The 21,633-nt window shown below is 43.2% G+C and overlaps 1 protein-coding gene and 1 long non-coding RNA gene across 2 annotated transcripts in view; one reads left to right on the forward strand and one right to left on the reverse strand.

The window, feature by feature from the left end:
- Window positions 1-2,238: 2,238 nt before the first annotated feature.
- Window positions 2,239-21,633, reverse strand: part of LOC147120004 (flagellum-associated coiled-coil domain-containing protein 1-like) — a 132,641-nt gene continuing 113,246 nt past the window's right edge. The window contains exons 10-15 of the mRNA XM_085985494.1: window positions 19,446-19,545; window positions 18,146-18,249; window positions 14,650-14,721; window positions 11,387-11,476; window positions 7,398-7,507; window positions 2,239-2,648 (exon numbers count right to left, since the gene is read on the reverse strand). Coding sequence (XP_085841620.1) covers window positions 2,432-2,648; window positions 7,398-7,507; window positions 11,387-11,476; window positions 14,650-14,721; window positions 18,146-18,249; window positions 19,446-19,545 — 693 coding nt within the window. The 3' untranslated portion in view covers window positions 2,239-2,431. The remainder of the gene's footprint in view (window positions 2,649-7,397; window positions 7,508-11,386; window positions 11,477-14,649; window positions 14,722-18,145; window positions 18,250-19,445; window positions 19,546-21,633) is intronic.
- LOC147120005 (uncharacterized) lies at window positions 2,344-20,611 on the forward strand. The gene is made up of 3 exons (XR_015078112.1): window positions 2,344-2,424; window positions 2,945-3,052; window positions 5,013-20,611. It is a non-coding gene; the product is annotated as an uncharacterized LOC147120005 (long non-coding RNA).

Here is a 21,633-nt window from a genome sequence, read left to right on the forward strand (position 1 = left end):
CCCCAGCCGTGGAGAAATCTGCCAGAGTTGAAGCATCATACAGCACAGAAGGAGGCCATTCAGCTCATCATGCCTGTGCTGGTTCTTTTAAAGAGCTATCCAATTAGCCCCACTCCCCTGTTCTTTCCCCATAGCCCTGCAAATTTCTCCTTTTCGAGTATATATCCAACTCCCTTTTGAAAGTTCTTACTGAATCTGCTTTCACCACCTGTTCAGGTAGTGAACAGCCCTTGCCACAGTACCGAAACGGCTCTCATCAAAGTCACAAATGACATCCTTTGTGACTGTGACAAAGGTAAACTATCCCTCCTCGTCCTTCTTGACTTGTCTGCAGCTTTTGACACGGTTGACCACTCCATCCTTGTCCAACGCCTCTCTACCATCTTCCAGCTGGGTGGGATTGCACTCGCCTGGTTCCATTCTTATCTAATTGTATGATGTGGAGATGCCGGTGTTGGACTGGGGTGGACAAATGTAGGAAGTCACACAACACCAGGTTATAGTCCAACAGCTTTATTTGAAATCACAAGCTTTCGGAGCGCTGCTCCTTCATCAGGTGAAGTGAAGAGAAGCATACAGGCGCAGCATATATAGTCAGAGAAAACTGCCAGATGATTACAGGTAATCTTTCTAACTGCCCTTTATCACACCTCGGCATAGATAATCACAGCAATCAAAGGTGTGAATGGTGTCCAAACAGGTCAGTCAGGAAAACATTACATCAGTTTGGACACCATTCACACCTTTGATTGCTGTGATTATCTCTGACAAGGTGTGATAAAGGGCAGTTAGAAAGATTACCTGTAATCATCTGGCAGTTTTCTCTGACTATATATGCTGTGCCTGTATGCTTCTCTTCACTTCACCTGATGAAGGAGCAGCGCTCCAAAAGCTTGTGATTTCAAATAAAGCTGTTGGACTATAACCTGGTGTTGTGTGACTGCCTACATTTATCTAATTGTAGCCAGACAATCACCTGCAATGGCTTCTCTTCCTGCATCGTTACCTCTGGTGGCCCCCAAGGATCTATCCTTGGCCCCTTCCTATTTCTCATCTACATGTTGCCCTTTGGCGACATATCCAAAAACACGTCAGTTTCCACATGTACACTGATGACACCCATCTCTACCTCTTCTCTCGACCCCTCCACGGTCTCTAAATTGTCAGACTGCTTGTCCAACATACAATTCTGGATGAGCAGAAATTTTCTCCAATTAAATATTAGGAAGACCAAAGCCATTGATTTCGGTCCCCACCACAAACTCCGTTCCCTAGCCACTGACTCCATCCCTCTCCCTAACATCTGTCTGAGGCTGAACCACACTGTTCGCAACCTTGGTGTCATATTTGACCATGAAATGAGCTTCCGACCACACATTCGCAGCATAACAAAGACCGTCTATTTCCACCTCCGTAACATCGCCCATCTCCGCCCTTGCCTCAGCTCATCCGCTGCTGAAACCCTCATCCATGCCTTTGTTACCTCTAGCCTTGACACTTCCAATGCACTCCTGGCTGGCCTCCTACATTCTACCCTACATAAACTTGAGGTCATCCAAAACTCAGCTGCCCATGTCCTAACTCACACCAAGTCCCGTTCGCCCATTACCCCTGTGCTCGCTGACCTACATTGGCTCCCAGTTAAGCAGCGCCTCAATTTCAAAATTCTCATTTTCAAATCCCTCCATGACCTCGCCTCTCCCTATCTCTGTAATCTCCTTCAGCCCCCCAACGCGATATTTGCACTTCTCTAATTCTGCCCTCCTGAGCATCCCTGATTATAATTGCTCAACCATTGGTGGTCGTGCCTTCTGTTGCCTAGGCCCTAAGCTCTCTGCCTCGCTACCTCTCTTTCCTCCTTTAAGACGCTCCTTAAAACCTACCATTTGACCAAGCTTTTGGTCACCTGCCCTAATTTATCCTTATGTGGCTCAAATTTTTTGTCTTATAATACTCCTCAGCAGCACCTTGGGACATTTTACTATGTTAAAGGTGCTATATAAATACATGTCGTCGTTGCATCTGTATAACAATTTGAAGATCTAGCTGCCAATTGCTATACAGAAACCTGAAGTGAAAGCGTGCATGGTTGGACACCAAGTAAGGAGAGGCTCATGCTTGACTTTGAAGTTCCCCATTGTCAGAACAGCAGACCCTGTCAAAATTTGCATCTGAAGAAAAGTCACTTGGGTGAGGTACAGGAGACTGTGGAGACCAGATATTTTGCAAACAGGCATGTTACAAGTAATTGGCTCCAAAGTCCAAATTTATTCCGTTGAATAAACAAAATGGACTGCTGTCAAACAGCCTTTGTACATTGAAACCATTTTTTTTTTTTTTAAGTATCGAGGAGGATTCTTGCTGATGTGTTCCTCTGCTATAGCTTTGTACCTAACCCAATTCCTCAGTGTAAAATACACACGGGTAAGTTCTAGTCTTCTGGTTTGTTGACCTTTGTTTGAGAAGTCGGAGGAGGTGCTGGCTGCAATGTGCCAGCTGTGGGTGGACTGGTGGCTGCAATGTCTCTGGCACGTTCTTGCAGGGTGACCTGGAGACTCTCTTTCATTTCAAGCTGCTGTATTCTCTCCCTCTCCGTTATTGCTGCCTTAAGGGCACATAGTTCTTCAGCCTTTAAAGCAAACAGTTGCCTGAAGAGGGGAAAATAAATCATGGTTATTTGTGTCTGATTATAGTAGAACTTCCTATGTGCACTTTCTACAGGATATGCTCCCACCAACCATTGCTTTATAGTATCTCAGTGTGAGGGCTTTTCTGTCACTTACTCTAGAGTGCTTCCAGACTTCTTAACATCAAAACCCCTAAACTGACTTCAAGCCTTTTCCTTGTTAAGTTCCACATGTTATATTTCATCATCATTCTGCTTAGCTCTAGAATCAAAATAAAATGTTACATTATTTTAAATATTGGATATTTCTATTTCTAGGAGAATGGGAAATGTTGCTGTACTTTACAGTCAGGTGTGGAAAGTTTACAGCAAGAACGAAGTAAATTGTCAATCCATGTGCGCCGGGTGTAGATCTGCAGTGTAAGGGTGAGTACAACAAATGAAAGCTACTTATCCTTGTATCTGGGTTCTGTCATTTGTTTTTAATATAGTTGATTATTAATATAAACATTCCCTTGTGAAGAAAAGACTTGCATTTATTTAGTGCCTTTCACAACCTTTGGACCTCCCAAAGTGCTTTACAGCCAATGAAGTACTATTTGAAGTATAGTCACTATTGCAATGTAGGAAACATGGCAGCCAATTTGCACACAGCAAACTCCCACAAACAGCAATGTGATAATGACCAGATAATCTGTTTGTGATGTTGGTTGAGGGATAAATATTGGCCAGGACACCAGGGAGCGCTCTCCTGCTCTTCTTTGAATAATGCCACGGTATAGGAATAGGTGTATACCTAACCAAATCACTGAGGTCGACTCGGGAGAAACAATCCAATAAGTCTTTAATGAAGGATTTGACGAAATACAACAAACAACGTAGATCCATGCAGGAGAGCTGTGGAACAGGTCTTTCCCCAGTGGGGACGCCGCGATGACGTCATCGCGTTTGCATCGTGACGTCATCGCGTTGCTCGCGTTTCCCACGCTTGTGGCGTCACGTGACTTGCGTCGTGACATCATCGCATTTGCCCGCGCTTAGGGCGGTCATGTGATGTGCGTGATGACATCAGCGCGTTTACCCGGCACTGCAGCTGGCCATTGCAGCCGAAGTCGGGAGCGGGAGGCCGAACTGGGCCGGCGGCCATCGCGGGAGCGGAAGGCCGAGCTGGGCCGGCTCGCGTCCTTAAAGGGGCAACGCCCCGTACAGGTAAACTGTATGTACAAACATAGGTAAGTTAAAGGGAATTATGTAACATAAGTAAGAGACACCCGGTGGTACCGTTACAACGGGATCTTTTATATCCACCCGTGAGGACAGGGCCTCGATTTAACGTCTCATCCGAAAGACAGCACCTCTGACAGTGGAGCTCTCCCTCTGTACTGCACTGGAGTGTCAGCCTAGATTTTGTGCTCAAGTTTCTGGACTGGGATTTGTACCCACAACCTTCTGACTCAGAGGTGCTACCAACTGAGCCAAGATATAATGGAGTTAGTCCTAGCCTTAGCCACACAGAGGCTGCATGATCTCTTTTTTCATTAACTGTTTGAAGATACACTGGCCCTGAAAGCGGGCAGCCATTCCAGCAGCCTCCCGCAGTACCTTTGTCAGGAGTCTGCCAGAATGGATGCAAACACGACCAACACCCTGATCCGCAGGGGCGCCCGAGCCTTAAAACGTTTCTGGGATGACCTTGAGAGCAGGGGAGAGGGAGCGGGAGCTCTCAGTTGGAACCCTGGCCCAGCATCATCTTGGCAAAGATGTACCTGGCCAAAAACCAGCAGAAGCGGGAGCCAGACTGGGATCAGTGCCTAGGCCATGGGCAGCCAGCTTAATCTTGCTGGGTAGGGTTGCCCAGTGGATTTTCCGGTTCATCATTATATTTAAATTACAACCACAGACTCACATGGAAGAACCATGTGTTTGGAGCCAGTTGAAATCAGGAAGCACTTTTTCACATAAAGGGTAGTGGGTAGGGGTATGGTAGCATAGTGGTTATGTTACTGGACTAGTAATCCAGAGGCCTGGACTAATGATCCAGAGATGCGAGTTCAAATCCACGGCAGCAATTTAAATTCAATTAAATAAATCTAAATAAAAAAATACTAGTATTAGTAATGGTGACCATGAAACTACTGGGAAAAACCCTTTGGGGAAGGAAATCTGCCGTCTTTATTATATGTGACTCCAGACCCACAGTAATGTGGTTGACTCTTAACTGGGGAAAAAAAGCAAAATACCGTGGATGCTAGGAATCTGAAATAAAAACAGAAAATGCTGGAAATACTCAGCAAGTCAGGCAGCATCTGTGGAGAGAGAAAAACAGAGTTAACATTTCAGGTCAATGACATTTCGTCAGGTTAATGCTGTTTTTCTCTCTCCACAGATGCTGCCTGACTTATTAGCGGAGCATGGACAGTCACAGGCGCTTAAAAGCCCAGGTGTACGAATTGACCACTGCAGGATACAGAATAATAGGGCATCCAACATCCTCTCCTATGTACGGCAGCTTTTGCCAGACCAAATGGGACAGAGCTTAGAAAATTGGTAGCTATTTTACAGATATTAACATTGTGGCAAACCTTGGGGGAAAATCTGAGGCATATTCAAGGAGAGGGGAGAGTTTGTCGCATTTTCCTGTATGGTAAATAAACACGACAAGAAAGTCAGAGCATGGTATGTTAATACTTTAGATACAATATGGATACAATTTATTTAATGGACAAGTGCCTTTAACATCTCAAGAGTTCAAAATGGAGACCCTATTGGCATTTTAGTGACAGATATATATGTAGTTTTCAAAGCACTTCAGCAAAGGTATCTAGGCACACTCCTTTGGAGTGGTTCCAAATAGTTTTATTATACCAATCTGGCCAGTGCATGAAAGACCCATTAAATGCCATTTCCACCAGACTGGTTGAATGTAATTGAGTAGTTCAGCTTCCTCTGAAACTCAGCACCGCTGTGCATGCATATTTCACCATGTATCACACACATCTTCCCAGTGGTGTCTGTGGCCAATATAATCTGCAAAAATTAATTAACACGATCAGGGAGAGAAGTTGGAGTTCAATGTGGAGAAGTGTGAGGTCATCCACTTTTGATTCGAGAAAGATAAATCAGAGTATTTTCTAAACGGTGAGAAACTAGGGACTGTAGAAGAACAAAAGGATTTATATGTCCATATACACATCACTAAAAGCTAGTGCACAGGTACAAAAAGCAATCAAACAGACTAACTCTCCCCAAAAGGCTGTGAATGCTAGATCAATTAAAATTTTCAAGACTGAGATTGATGGAATTTTGTTAGGTAAAGGCATCAATGGATATGGATGAATGGTGCCAGTAAATGGAGTTGTTCTAGATTAGCCATGATCTAATAGAATGGTGGAAGATGCTTGAGGGGCTGAATGGCCTACTCCTGTTCCTATGTCCTAGCTCATGAAGCCGCTCTGCACCATTTAGAATTTACCATTCGCATGGCAAGACTGCAGTTAGAGGAATCATTCAGTGCCAGTGATGTTGGGAGTTCGATCTGCTCTTGGCACTTCCCCTATGTCAACATTAATTGATACTTCAATCAGAGAGACAGAGAAACCATTTGATGGTAAATAGCTGTTCAGAAACAAAACATTCAGTTTGAGCTCCTCAGGATGCCATAATACTTCTTGGTCTCTGCAGGCAACTTTCAGTTTCAATTTAAAGTTTCTTGATGACAGGAAAGAAAACATTCATTTACTTAATGAAGTAAAAGGACTGAACATGAATTCGCCAACCGAGAAAATACTTCACATTATTCACATATGCAAGAACCCTTCTTTACCATAAAAGACAGCGTAATCATCGTACTGGACTGGTATTGAGCCACATGGCTTTCCAGTGCATTGAAATGTACGTCAAAACACATCTGTACAGTTAGGTAATTTCAGTTGGGTGATCCAAACAGCTTTGGTGCCCCTGGGTTAGACAACAGAACTGTAATCTGGGTCCTCACTCCTGATTACTGTCCAGTGACCCCCCTTGCCCCTGCTGGAAGTGGGTGCATACAGCTGCTGGATAAGGACAGGATTGAGCCACGTTGTGTGAAGTCCAGTCATTTGGGAGAATTAATGGAGAGAGCCCAGCAATGATGCCAGAGCTCAGGGGTTATAATTATCAGGAAAGATTGAACAGGCTGGGGCTAGTTTCTATAGAAGGGTGACCTAATTGAGGTATTTAAACATGAAGGGGCTTGATAGGGTAGACATAGAGAAGAGTTTCCACTTGTAGGGGAGTCAAAATCTAGGGGCCATAAATATAACACAAAAGCAAAATACTGTGGATGCTGGAAATTTGAAATAAAAATAGGAAATGCTGGAAATATTCAGCAGGTCAGGCAGTATCTGTGGAGAGAAACAGAGTTAACGTTTCAGGTCGATGACCTTTCGTTCTGACATCGGCCATAAGTATAAGATAGTCGCTAATAAATCCAGTAAGGTGGAAATTTCTTTACCTAGAGAGTGATTAAAATGTGGAACTTGCTACCATGGTGAAGTTGGGTGGGAGGAGGTTCGTTTGGAGCATAAACACCGGCATAAACCAGTTGGGTCGAATGGCCTGTTTCTGTGCTGCAAATTCCATATAATGGTTTCAGGAATATAATTGGCAAAAAAAACTTGCACAACGATGAATCATGTAGACTGAATTTTAAGATAACTGAGTGCTTTCATTGAAACCAGTTGGTAATGTGTTTTCTTAGCAGAGAAATGCAAGGCACAGGTTGGATTCTTACTTCAGATCGATGTTTTGATTTTTTAAAGCTTCTATGGAAGTCACATATTTCTTCTTCAAATTGCCTATATCTGTCTTATAGGTTCCTACGATTTCAGCCAGCTTAGTTTCCTGAAATAATAATTGTTTTATTTTTAAATCACACGTTCATGAAACATTTTTCTTCAACATAATGGAGAGATCATACTTAAAATAGGCTGCGGGCATAATGATGCTGGGAATTGGCCAAAGAGAAGGGGTGCACACAGTTCTGTCCTATTCTACCCAGTTCCGAATCTGAGCCGTGTCCAAACAGGGAAGGGCCGAGCAGAGGCTGCCTTGTCTGCCAGTCCCTTGATACCTCCTGGTGGCAGTGCATAGGGAGAATTGGTGGCCATGTTAAAGCAAATGAACATACGTCCTCCTTCTCTGCGATAAAATGACTCTCCTTTATTCAAGAAACCTGCAATGTGAGGCACCTGAGGGCAAATGGTACTCGTGGAACTGTAGCCCAGCATGATAACCATGATTCCCTGTCATTCTCCTCCTCCCTTCCATCTCATCCCCCTAATTTTAAAAAGCTCTATTAAGTTTCATCTTAACCTTCTCCAACCTGAGCAACCCTGTGTTTCCTGTCTAACTAACTTTCTATCCATTCTTCTCCATTTTCTTTTGTACCATATATCTGAATTTTTGTAAAAAGCCTCCTGTGAAACCCCATATTGAAGACTTTCTGAAAATCCATATACATCACACAAACACCATCCTAGATTTTAAATCTTTATATAGCACCTTTAACATAATAAAACATCCCAAGGCATTTCACTGGAGTGTTATCAAAGAAAAAGAAAAATTGATACCAAGCCATATAAGGAGATACTAGGACAGGTGACCAAAAGCTTGGTCAAAGAGGTAGGTTTTAAGGAGCGTCTTAAAGGAGGAAAGTGAAGTGGAGAGATTTAGGGAGGGAATTCCAGAGCTTAGGACGTAGGCAGCTGAAGGCACGGCCGCCAATGATGGAGCATTTAAAATCTGGGATGTTCAAACGGCCTGAATAAGCGGAGCGCAGAGGTCCAGGGGATTATAGGGCTGGAGGAGATTACAGAGATGAGGAGGGCGAGGCCATGGAGAGATTTTAAAATCAAGGCATTGCTTAACTGGGAGCCAGTGTAGGTCAGCAAGCACAGGGGAGATGGGTGAGCGGGACCTGGTGCGCGTTGGCACACGGGTGGCAGAATTTTGGATGACTTCAAGTTTATGGAGAGTAGAAGTAGGGCTGGCCAGGAGTGCATTGGAATAGTCAAGTCTAGAGGCGATAAAGGCATGAATGAGGGTTTCGGCAGTAGATAAGTTGAGGGAAGGGGGAAATGGGTGGTCTTAGACCGGATATGAGGTAGGAAGCTCAGTTCGTGATCAAAAATGACATCAAGGTTACGAACAGACTTGGTCAGCCTTAGACAGTTGCCGGGGAGAGAGATCGAATCAATGGAAAGGGAATGAAGTTTGTGGTGTGAACCGAAGATGATGGCTTCGGTCTTCCCGATATTTAATTGGAAGAAATTTCTACTTATCCAGTGCTGGATGTTGGACAAGCAGTCTGATAGTATAGAGGCGGTGGAGGGTTTGAGAGAGGTGGAGGAGAGGTAGAGCTGGGTATCATCAGCGTACATGTGAAAACTCACGTTGTGTTGCCGGATGATGTCACTGAGGGGCAGTATGTAGATGAGAAATAGGAGGGGCCAAGGATACATCCTTGGGAGACACCAGAGGTGAGAGTGTGGGATTGGGAATGGAAGCCATTGATTCTATGGTTACGGTTGGAAAGATAGGAATGACACCAGGTAAGTGCAGACCCATCCAGCTGGACGACGGTGGAGCAGAATTTTGTGCTCAACCATGTCAAAGGCTGCAGACAGTTCCAGAAGGACGAGAAGGGATAGATTACCTTTGTCGCAGTCAATCAGGATGTAATTTGTGACCTTGGTTAAGAGCATTTTCAGTACTGTGGCAGGGGCGGAAGCCTGATTGGAGGGATTCAAACAAGGAGTTCTGGGAAAGATGGGCACGGATTTGGGGGGTGACAACACATTCAAGAACTTTGGAAAGGGAGGTTGGAGATGGGGCGATAGTTTGCAAGGACGGAGGGGTAAAGGGTTGGTTTTTTGAGGAGAGGGGTGATGGCGGCAGATTTGAAGGAAAGGGAGACAATATCGGAGGAGAGAGAACCATTAACAATATCCACTAACATGGGAGCCAGGAAGGAAAGTTGGGTGAACAGCAATTTAGTAGGAATAGGGCCGAGAGAGCAGGAGGTCAGTCTCATTGACAAGATAAGCTTTGAAAGGGCAAGAGGGGAAGATAGGACAGAAATTAGAAATATGCAAATTTAGGGTTAGGGCAGGGGGGAAACGGAGAGGAAGTAAGGTCCGGTGGGCATGGGGAAGGGAGGGAGTTGAAAGCAGAAGCAGTTGCAGATGTTGTCGATCTTTTTAGCAAAAGTCCATGAGCAGCTCACATTTATTCCTGGAGGTGAAGGAGGAGGAGGAGGCAAGGGAGGGTGATTTGAGTGGTGAAGAGAAGCCTGGTGTTATTTTTGCCATCCTGGATGATCTTAGAATAGTGGGCTGTTTTAGTGATGGCGAGCAGGACCCGGTAGTGCTTTATGCGATCTAGCCAAATCTGGTGATGGATGATTAGACCAGTTGTCCGCCAAAGACGTTTACGTCTACGTCCCTTGGACTTAAGGAAGCAGAGATGAGGGGTATACCAGGAGAAACGACTAGGATGAAAGAGTATAATGATTTTAGTGGGACAAGGGCATCAAAGGTGGTGGAGAGGGTGTGATTTAGTAAGTCAGTAGCTGCAGAGATGTCATGAATAGTAGGCCAAAGGCTAGGCAGTTGGGAAGTAGAAAGTGCAGTGGTAAGGGACTTGAGGGAGAGTTTTTTCCAGGGGTGGATACGAAAAGAAGTAGGTTTAGGAGGAGGAAAGGGAATATGGGTAGAGAGTGATAAGGAAATGGTCGGAGATTGCCTTATCGGTGATGGTTACGGAGGGGATAGCGAGGCCACGTGAGATGATAAGATCGAGTGGGGGAGTTGACATGAAGGGAGAGAGGAAAGGAGAGCAGTGAAGAGAACTGAATTCTCTCTATCTTTTTAGTTGGTCACTTTAAACAACTTTACTGACTTGTCAAACATGACTTGCCATCAACAAATCCATGCTGGCTGTCCTTGATTAACCCATACATTTCTAAATGTGATCTTGAATTATGGATCTTAAGACTGAAGTTAGACCAATTAGCCTATAGTTACCTGATTTATCCTTCCCTATTTCAGGAATAAATGGATTTGATTACAGTGACTGTGTTGAGCTTTCCAGAGCCAATCTTTCTAAGACACTTGAAGCTGCAGCTGCTTCTCAGCACTGGAAGTTGCCATGAAGTATTTGAAGAAATACTGCAGTGCTCTATCACATCTCAAAGCACGTCACATACAATGAATTACTTTTTGAAGTACAGTGACGGTTATGTAGGCAAATACAGCAACTCTTATGCACACAGCAAGATCCAAGAAACAAGACAAATAATCAGTTAATCTTTTTTCCCTCCAGTAGTGTTGGTTGAGAGTGGAATATTGACCAGGACACTGGAGCACTCAATCCTTTTCAAATAACCAAATGGAATCCTCAACATCCACCTGAACAGGGAGACAGAGCCTCGTCTGAAAGAAGGCACCTCTGATAAGGGAGCCTGCTCTCAGTACTTCCCTGGAGTGTCAGCTAGGTTACATCTTCAAGTCCTGGTATGGCGCTTGCACCCATGACCTCCTGACTCAGCCAAGCATTCTAGCAAATGAACTATGCTGGCGCTGTTTGGTTTTAATTGGAACCTGCTATTGTTTCCATGACCAGCTTTTAACAAAGACATTTTGGAAATCCTTTTGTGATAAACCAGCTCTATGATCCCAAGGCTAGAATCATTTACAGGAAGGTGATAGAACTTCTGATTACATTCAATTCTAGCTGTGACTCAACATGGTTTAGATATTGAGTCTGACTCCTTAGTTCTTCTGTCTTCTTTTTCAACTGATCCTGCAGATTCTATAAAACAACAACAGGCCAAATGTTATTTCAAGTCACTATATTTAGCAGTATAAATTATCCTCCACTTTTTAATTCCCCCTCTGCCACATGCTGCTTCCTGCCTGTGAATTTCCAAGCAAACTGGTCCCAGCTCATTGAGAATACTGCTCTTGAGCCAGTCACTTGATTGTGCACAATAGCAGCTTAGGGGCAGAAATCACCTGGACATCACTGGAGTGCTGCTCGTGGAATGCACCTTTTTAAAATTTGTTCCTGGGAAGTGGGCATCGCTGGCAAGGCCAGCATTTATTGCCCATCCCTAATTACCCTTGAGAAGGTAGTGCTGAGCCACCTTCTTGAACCGCTGCAGGCCATGTGGTGAAGGTCCCCCACAGTGCTGCTGTTAGGAAGGGAGTTCCAGGATTTTGACCTTGTGGGAATTTGTGTGTTGCTAACATAGACGGGACTTATTTCTTGAATGATTGGCTTCTCAAACGTTTATTTAAGAAAAATGTAGGATGCTGTGATTAACAGCATGCACAAAAATGTACTAGTAGCAGTAGAGAATTTGGATTGCTCACAATGAGAGCCGTTGAGGTTTCTGCACCTGTACACTACTTCCATTGAAGTACAATGCTTAAGTAGGATGAGAAGCTCGAGAATGGAATGGTTATTAACAACAGCTGGGGAGGAGATAGAGATGACAACTGTTTTTTAACCTCATATCCCCAATTATTTTACAGGTTGTAATATAAAACCTTCAGTACAGTGGAATGGAAAGAGTCCTTTTATAAGTCTCCAACAGCATTGTTTATTCACTACACCTGCGTCCTTCGTTAGAATAGCATTACATCTCCCTCTCATGACACAATCAAACAGTAAAACAAAATTCTTTTACTTTTGTTTGCTGGATACTTTGAAAGATAACCTGAAAATGATTTGGAAAAGGACTCACGGAGCTTGACTGAGAAAAGGCCGTTTAGTCCATCCAGCCACAGAACATTTACAAGCTACCCTATTAAAGACTCCGTCCCACTTAACTAAACACTGAGATGAAAGTTTGGCAAAACTTCAATCCAATCCACCATCCCAGCAGTTGAGCAAACTCCACAAAGTATTCATCTGTGTTAATATATACATGAACTCAGCGGCACAGAGACTATAATGTCCCATGGTATACTTGATCATCTCTGACTATATCTATCCCTATAACCTTTAATACCATCCTCAGCAAGATAGGTATCCAGATTTCTTTTGAGTCCCCCAATTGGCATAGTATTGACTGCTTTTGTTGGGAACCGGTTTTAAATACAATGCCAGAAAGAAAAATAGTCTAACCTTTAAGTTTATCTCAGACTTGCAAAATCATTACTTATATTCTCTGCTTCAGTTTGCATCCACATCTATCCCACTTAGCTATTTAAAGAGTTGCTTCATGCTCCCTCTCAACCTTCTCGATCAGTTTCAATCAGGATTTATTGAACAGTATGCCAAAGCAGAGAAATATCCTGAAATTCAATACCACCTTGCATGAAAATCAGTAACTGCAACCAAGACAGACAGAGTTCAGGGCCCCAAACACTCCTTCCAGGTGAAACAGTGATTTACTTGTACTTCTTGCAATCTAGTATACTGTATTCGCTGCTCACGATGTGGTCTCCTCTACATTGGGGAGACCAAACGCAGATTGGGTGACCGCTTTGTGGAACAGAACACCTCCATTCAGTCCGTAAGGGGGACCCCGAGCTTCCAGTCGCCTGTCACTTTAATTCTCCACTCCCACTCAGACCTCACCGTCCTTGGCCTCTTGCATTGTTCCACTGAAGCTCAGCGTAAGCTCAATGAACAGCACCTCATCTTTCGATTAGGCACTTTACAGCCTTCTGGACTCAACATAGAGTTCAACAATTTCAGATCATAACCTCGGCCCCTATCATATATATATTTTTTATCCACACTTTTTGTTTGTGCCTTCTGTTCTTCTCTCCCACATGGCAGCTGTCTTTCATTCTGCCAGCGCAATTTATATTTCATCTAGAGCCATCATTTGTTTCTTAATCTGTCCCATTACCATCTCCTTTTGCCTTGAATATCTCTTAATGTCTCTTAACCTCTCCTGCCTTCTATCCTATCACAGGCCTTCCCTTTTGTTCTTTCATCCCCTCCCCCCACCCCCCCCCTTTCCCAGCTCCTACCCTTGCTTAAAAATCTGTTCCATTTCCTGCTTTGTTCCAGTTCTGACAAAAGGTCATCGACCTGAAACGTTAACTCTGTTTCTCTCTTCACAGATGCTGCCTGACCTGCTGAGTATCTCCAGCATTTTTATTTCAGATTTCCAGCATCTGCAGTATTTTCTTTTTGTTGTAGAGTTCACACCAATAGTTTACAAGAGGATAGTGATGGGCCTTTTTTAATCACTGCAGTCCTTATGCTGACAGTGCATCCATAATAGTGTTGGGTAGGAAAGACCAGGATTTTGACCCAGTGACAATGAAGGAATGGCAATATATGTCCAAGCTAGAATGGTATGTGATTTTGAAGGGAACTGGTGCCGAGATTCTCAAGTGCTATTGCATCTGCACCATCTAGGCATCATCACACTCCTGAATTGAGCCTTGTTTTGAGGGGTTAGGAAGTTAGCTGCTCTTTTCAGAGTATCCAGCCTCTGTCCTGCTCTCATAATCATATTGTTGACCCCCTCTCTCTCTCCCACCCCCCGCCCCCCCCACATGTTGATAGTGGGAGACTCAATGATTCTGATGCCTTGAAGAGCAGGGACAGATAGTTAGGCCTTTTCTTGTTAGAGGTGGCACTTACATAACCTGAACGTTATTTGCCACTTGTCAGCCCAAGCCTGGATGTTGTCCAGGTCTTGCTGAAGAATGGCATAGGCTGCTTCATCATCAGTTGCGTTGTGAAGAGAGCGAACAGCCACACTCTTGACCATATGAAGGAGGGTAGGTCATTGCTAATAGATGAAGATGGGGAAACAGTCTTGAACTTGTGCAACAATATCCAGCTGTGGCCTTCGACAACCACAACCATCATCCTTTGTGTCAAGTATGACTCCAGCCACTGGAATAATTAACAGAGGATTCAATCGAATAACGTGCAGACAAAGTTGCTTTTTGTTTCATAAACAACACTATTCCTGTATACACCAAACAGTTGTCAAGTAAACATGTTTATACCTTGATCTCCAGCTTTGCTTTCCTCAGCTCCACAACCGTGTCAGCAATGTCATTATACTTCTCAGTAGCTTCCTGAGAAAGCAGAGGCAGAGAGTTAGATTCAATGGTAGGCCTCTTATTAAATAAGGTTTTTGTTTCTGCATCCTGCAAACTGGAAAACTCAAGTAAACTGAACTGTAAGACTGCAACTAACTTAATGGGAATATGCCAAAAGCATCCATTATTTACATAATAAAAGATAGAAGTGGAAGGTTATTTTTAGAACTTATTTTTAGAACACAATGAGTTTGTTGGGGTTCTTTGAGATGGGGGTAAAATTAAAGTTCACATTTAGTTGTACTGTAAAACAAAACCTAAATTTTTTTTTTAAACCTTCACCTCTAATCAAATAAATTTCAAAATGTGAGTAAATATACTTTATGGTAAGGTATTGTGTCATCCTAAACAGGAAAATCCCATGTCTGTACTGAGTTAAATGATCTGAGTTGGGTTGGCAAAGGCAGGAAAGGGGCACCACAACTAGCCACAGCATCCCTGTGCTAAGGAATGGAAGGTGGGATTGATGGGGCAGAAGATAGAGATTAGCTAGGGGTCCTGCTCCTGATTGCTGTCCAGTGACCCCCGGTAGAAAGTGCATGTGTAGTGCTGGTAGGATTGAGCTCTCAGTGATCACCCCTGATTGAATAACCTACCCCATATCAATTCACTGTCTAGCTTTACCCGTGAATAGCCACTACTCCCGTGATATGAGAGGGCTGGTGAGTGACTTCCTTCAGAGCACAGGACAGAAAAATTTACAAGAAAGTAACCTTCCACTTCTAACCCTTAAACATGTGGCGGAGAAAAGATTGTAAATTCCATCCAGTGCTTTTTTTTTTGGAAAAGGAAATGATGAACTCAAAGAGGCTCACTTAACATGGGGTTTAAGCACAATGTTTTAGCATAAATAAGTCATCCATCCAGGCAAAACAAAATATTAAAGTCACAGGCATGCCTCCAGCTTGGAATTTCAGACTGAAGAAAATGAGCATTGCCATTGACCACTAGAGCTTCTGGCTAATTTATCCCAAACTCGTCTGCTAGATATGAACTCCAAAATGGTGCCAGCCCCGAGGGGGTGACGGTAGAAGATTAAAAAGTCAGAGGTAGAAAAATTTGCAAAAAAATGTTTAAAATATTATTTTTTTTTTAGAAAAGTTCTAGCCTCGATTTAGTTCTTTTATGGGTGCAAAACCACAGCATTAATTTGACATAAATTAGCAATATTAGTGAGGCTACTAGGAGGTGTAGTTTGGTAAACAATGTTATACTTTGTGTGGTGCATTAGATTGAACGAGGATTGTAAGCAAGTTGGGGTAGAGGGGAGTTTGGAAGTAGAAGCTCTTAGATGGAGGGTTGAAGGCCAAGCAGGTGGGAGAGGAAAGCAAGAAGTTGACTCCAATGTGCTGAATTCTTCCTTTTGGCACTCAAAGGAATTCAGATAAGTTCATGTAACAAGGGGCAATTTTTGAACCGTGCGCTTTAATTGAAAAAGATTAGAAGCAGTAGTGGCTACTCTCCCAGTTATTATTGGCTTTTTATGCTCGCTGAGGTAAAATTTGTCAGACCACAACTTGGGAGCTTTATTTCCATTGTGTACTATCTTAGCACCCTGCTACTAATATGTTTGCTTTACATTCTTGTCTGCACTATTTTAATGCAGTTTTTAATTATTTTAACTACATTAAAATAGCAGACAGTAATCGAATGGCCTAGCCAGTGTGCTAAAAATGCTGCACGGAGGAAATTAAACTCCTTGGTGTACTGTGTACAATTTTGGTCACCAAGCTCAAGAGGGACATTGATATGTTGGATGGGTTCAGATAAGATAGATGAGAATGTAAAGGGGCTGGGTGGAATAGGCTATTAGATTAAAGAAGCTTATGCTTTGGGGTCCAGAGAAAAGGGGAATTTCACGGAGATATATTTAAGTATTGTGCATGATGAACCCAGAGTATTGCTTTGAGATAAGCCAGGTCAGTAGGACAAGGGCATAAATTTAAATCGGTAAGAAGTACATTTTAAACATCTCAAATATGTCAACTTTTCTGTTATAAATTCTTATGTCCACATTTATCATTGAAACTGCCCATAAAAACTTGTCACACTGTAATTACACCCCCCACCAATGGAGGTGCTGCAAGGTGTATGGAAATATAAAAATTACAGCAGAATGTTCAACCTTCATAAACTTGAGCTGATGCAAAACTCTGCTGCCCGTATCCTAACTCACACCAAGTCCCATCACCCATCACCCCTGTGCTCGCTGACCTACATTGGCTCCTGGTCCGAAAATGCCTCGATTTAAAAATTCTCATCCTTGTTTTCAAATCCCTTCATGGACTCGCACCTCCCCATCTCTATAATCTCCTCCAGCCCCACAACCCTCCAAGATCTCTTCCAATTCTGACCTCTTGTGCGTCACTGATTTCCTTCGCCTCTCCCATGGCAGCCATGCCATCAGCTATCTAGGCCCCAAGCTCTGGAATTCCCTCCCTAAATCGCACCACCTTTCTACCTCTCTCTCCTCCTTTTATGACGCTCCTTAAAACCTATCTCTTTGACAAGATAGTGGTCACCTCTCCTAATATCTCCTTATCTGGCTCGGTGTCAAATATTGTTTGATAACATTCCTGCGAAGCGCCTTGGGACGGTTTACTACGTTAAAAACACTACATAAATACAAGTTGTTGTTGTCGAACTTAAAATGGGGACTGAACTAAGTCTTGTGTAGCCTGGTCCAATTATTCCCTGCCTCTAACCCTGTTTCACCTGAAGGCTACACTTGGTTTTGATTTCCCATGTGCAACGCCATGGGAGATCGACTGGTATTAGCAAACATTCTTTTGTTAAAAGGCCGTATGATGCACCATCTAATGCAGTGGCGTTCTAACAGCCATTAGAGACATTCAAAATGCAGCTGGATGTTTAGTTGGGTGAGCTGCAATCCTGTGGGCATTGATGGGTCAAATGGCCTTTTCTCATCCTAGAGTATTGTCTTAATGTTCTTACAGCCATTGGTGCAGAATATTTTTTCCACTTTTGGTATGAAACCCAGTGTCTGTGTCAAGCACTTCCAAATCGGGTACAGCAAGGGTTAGAGGCAGAACAACTCTTACCCTGCTCTAATATGTCCTTTTGTAGCTCGGTGTCAAATTTTATTTGATAACGTTCCTATGAAGCATCTTGGAATGTTTTACTACCTATAAGGTGCTATATAAATGCAAGTTATTGATGTTGTACATACAAAAATGACGGATAAGAAAAGACCCACTGGTCCATCTAGCCTATCCCATATAGTCGTGATGCCTCGTGCATCACGCTGTAGACATTCCCTATCCACCATTAAAAGTAACTCATATTTTCAAATCCTTTCTGTGGAAAAATGGTCAAAACCTCTTGAAATGAGACACTTAATTTATCCCATCTGGTACCATATTAAAAAGATTCTACTTGCTTTCATCTTCCGTGTGTGCTCATTGGCCATGGAAGTAATCTGTTCTTGGAAATCCTCATCCATTGACCTTTTCTCTTGGTCACATTTATTTTGTATCAAGTTCTCTGTTGGACAGAATAGATATTTCATTCAAAGATTGCCATGTTGAATGCTACAGTGTGTAACAGCAGCTATGTATCATATGGAGACAAACCATGTAATTTTTCCCACTTTTGTAGTTTGAGGCGTTGATAACGTCAGCCTTCACTCAGTGATAGTACACTTACCTCTGGATCAGAAGGTTGTGGGTCCAGACCCTACTGTAGACTTGAGCGCACAATCTATGCTAACATCTCAGTGCATTACTGAGCAATAATTGTATTTCAGATAAGATATTAAACTGAGGCCTTGTTTGCCTGTTCAGGTGGATGTAAAAGATCTCATGGCATCATTCAAAAAAGAGTTGGGGAGTTCTCCCAGTGTGCTGGGCATCATTCATCCTTCAACCAACACCACTAAAAACATTAACTGGTAATATACTTCACTTTGTGAGACTTTGCATTTGTCTACCTAATAACAGTGACTACACTTCAAAAGTACTTTATTGGCTATGAAGCCCCTTAGGACATCCTGAGGGCATGAAAGGTGCTATATAACTGCGTTATTTCTACCTTTCTAATTTGTATTTCAGGTATGCCATTTTATCTTTTCCACAAAGCCATGTCTTCTCTGCGGCCTCGCTTAACTGCCTCCAGACAGATGGGCCCTTCCCACCATGCAAGAGAAGCATCTGGACCCTGCTCATTTCCTTTCTCTCCCAGCAGCAAGGCTGAGATAGGACATTCGTTTTGTGCTGATTCTTGGGCATGAAACAATATCCTAGCCATCTGTGGCAGGGTGCATTGGAGCACTAACACACCAGCAAAGTTTCAATCTGAATCCTGATTGACGTTCGAACCCTCACTGGTTCCCAGCTACAATACGAGATGGTGTTAACACAGTTGAGAAATTAAGTAGCAAGGACTGGTTCACCCACAAACTGTGATTCAGCACACCCTGTAGGAGAAAAGAAAAAAAAACTTGCATTTATACAGTGACTGTCACAACCTCAGGACATGCCAAAGCACTTTACAACCAATTAAGTACTTTTGAAGTGGATCCCCACCGTCCGCATCGAGAACTCTCAGGCCGGCTGTTCCACTGTCGATTGCAGAATAAACCTCTTCCCACACACTCAGCCCCATACGTGCCTCAGAAGAGGCTTCCCCCATTTCCCGCTCTAGCTGATATCTCAACAGTTTATACTGAAGTAATCACTCACTCTGTAAAACCAGTTCTATTCTCTTCTCCACTTTATTCTTATCTTTAATTTCACTTTCTTTTTGTGACCAGTTTTCATTCATTTCCTCAATGATAGATTCCTGAGTTTTAAAAAAAACACGTCTTATTTACTTAGCATCAATATTGTTAGGAATAAATTCAAAAGTCTCTGAATTTGAAATAGCTCTAAGTAACATTTGTTTAATTTCCATTCATAATATGAAAAATAATACGATACAAACATCAACTTCACTGATCTTCAGGTCACCAGTGTGGCCTCTAGTGTTCTAAGTGAATCATTAAACATGAATACAGGGGTGTACTGACTGCACACACAATCTGCAAACTTAACTCCTCCCTCTAATGTAAAGACATACCCCACCAGTGGTAACTATTTGGCTGCTAAGTTCTTAATGTTACATTTAAGTGGAGCAAACTTGGGTAAATTCAGATTTTAGCTTTGAATTCAGCTTTACCTCTATGGATGCTTGGGTTTTAAAAGCTTGGACACACTTCCTAGCATTGGTGAAATGTCCTTACAGCAGATTCCCAGAGCTCGAGAATACATACAGTAGTAGAAGTAGGCATTTCCTTCATTCAGTAGGTGTCGGCTGTGGCTCAGTGGGTCGCACACTCACCTCTGAATCAGAGAGTTGCGGTTTGAAGCCCCACTCCAGGGACTTGAGCCTAAAATATAGGCTGACACTCCCAGTGCAGTACTGAGGGAGTGCTGCACTGTCGGAGGTGCCTTATTTCGGATGAGATATTAAACCGAGGCAATGTCTGTCCTCTCAGGTGGACGTGAAAGATCCCACAGCACTATTTCGAAATAGAGCAGGGAAGTTCTTCCCAGTGTCCTGGCCAATATTCATCCCTCAACCAACACCTAAAAACAGATTATCTGGTCCTTACCACATTGCTGTTTGTCCAGGTCTTGGACTGGTTCATTATCTGAGGAATTGCGAATGGAACTTGTGATGAAATAACTGTTCTGATACTTGTACTTGTACTGTAATGTCTGGAATGTTCCACCAGGGGGAACCACTAATGCTCCTCCCTGGCCCCGCCCCTCTTCTGGTATGTTTTACCAAGGGCTCGGTCGATGATGGACTCTGTTAACTCTGCCATGATTCTTATTTAATAAAAGGCTTCAGTCTTAAGCTTTAACTTCGGATTCGGGCAGTTATTTGGCACATCAATTTTATTAAATAACAACTTTTGGAAGATGGATTGATTTTTGAAACCAGAGCGTCTGGATATCGATCCCCATTCGGCAGATGCGTCGAAGAAATTTACGCATTGGCTCCGATGTTTTGAACACTTCATCGCATCATCGACCGATCCGACGGTTAACAAGTTGGGTCTTCTAACCAACTTGGTAAGTCATCAAACTTACTCTATAATTGAAGATATTACTACATGTGAAGAGGCCCTCGCAGCTCTTAAAGCCCAGTACCTTAAGTCGGTTAACGAAGTATACGCCAGGTATCTCCTGTCTACTCGCAGGCAATTACCTGAGGAATCTCTGGACGATTTCCTGCAGGACCTTAAGGCTTTGGCTAAGGGTTGCAACTACAAGGCTGTCTCTGCCATAGTGTATCAGGAAGAAGCCATCCGCGATTCTTTCATATCTGGCCTCCGATCTAATTATATTAGACAGAGACTCCTCGAGAACGACTCGTTAGTTTTAAAAACGGTTGTCGCTGCTGCTCGATCGTTAGATGTAGCCCAGAAGAATTCAGAAGTGTATGCATCAGCCCATGCATCTCTCTCAGCCTCGTGTGTTCCGAGTATGGAGGCATCCATAACACCAATGGAGCCCCCACTTAATCCTATTGTTGCGGCTGTGCCCCATGGGTCTAAGTGTTATTTTTGTGGCCAATCTAAACACCCCAGGCAAAGTTGCCCAGCCAGAGAGGCTACCTGTTTTAACTGTAAGAAACGGGGACATTTTAGTAAAGTGTGTAAGGGTAATCCTGTACCCGATGTCTTCTCTGCTGCCGCCTATCGTTTTACTCTAGCCTCGGCTACGGTTGACCAGACCATACCGTGTTCCTTGTCAAAATCTATGATGGACATTAAGATTAATGGTCGTCCTACTGGGTGTTTGATAGACTGTGGCAGTACTGAAAGTTTTATACACCCCAACCTTGTTAACTCCTGTTCATTGAAGGTGTATCCTACTCGAA

This window comes from Somniosus microcephalus, chromosome 4 (assembly GCF_052327205.1).
Source record: "Somniosus microcephalus isolate GS21.2 chromosome 4, FLI_Smic_1.0, whole genome shotgun sequence".
NCBI classification, from domain to species: domain Eukaryota; kingdom Metazoa; phylum Chordata; class Chondrichthyes; order Squaliformes; family Somniosidae; genus Somniosus; species Somniosus microcephalus.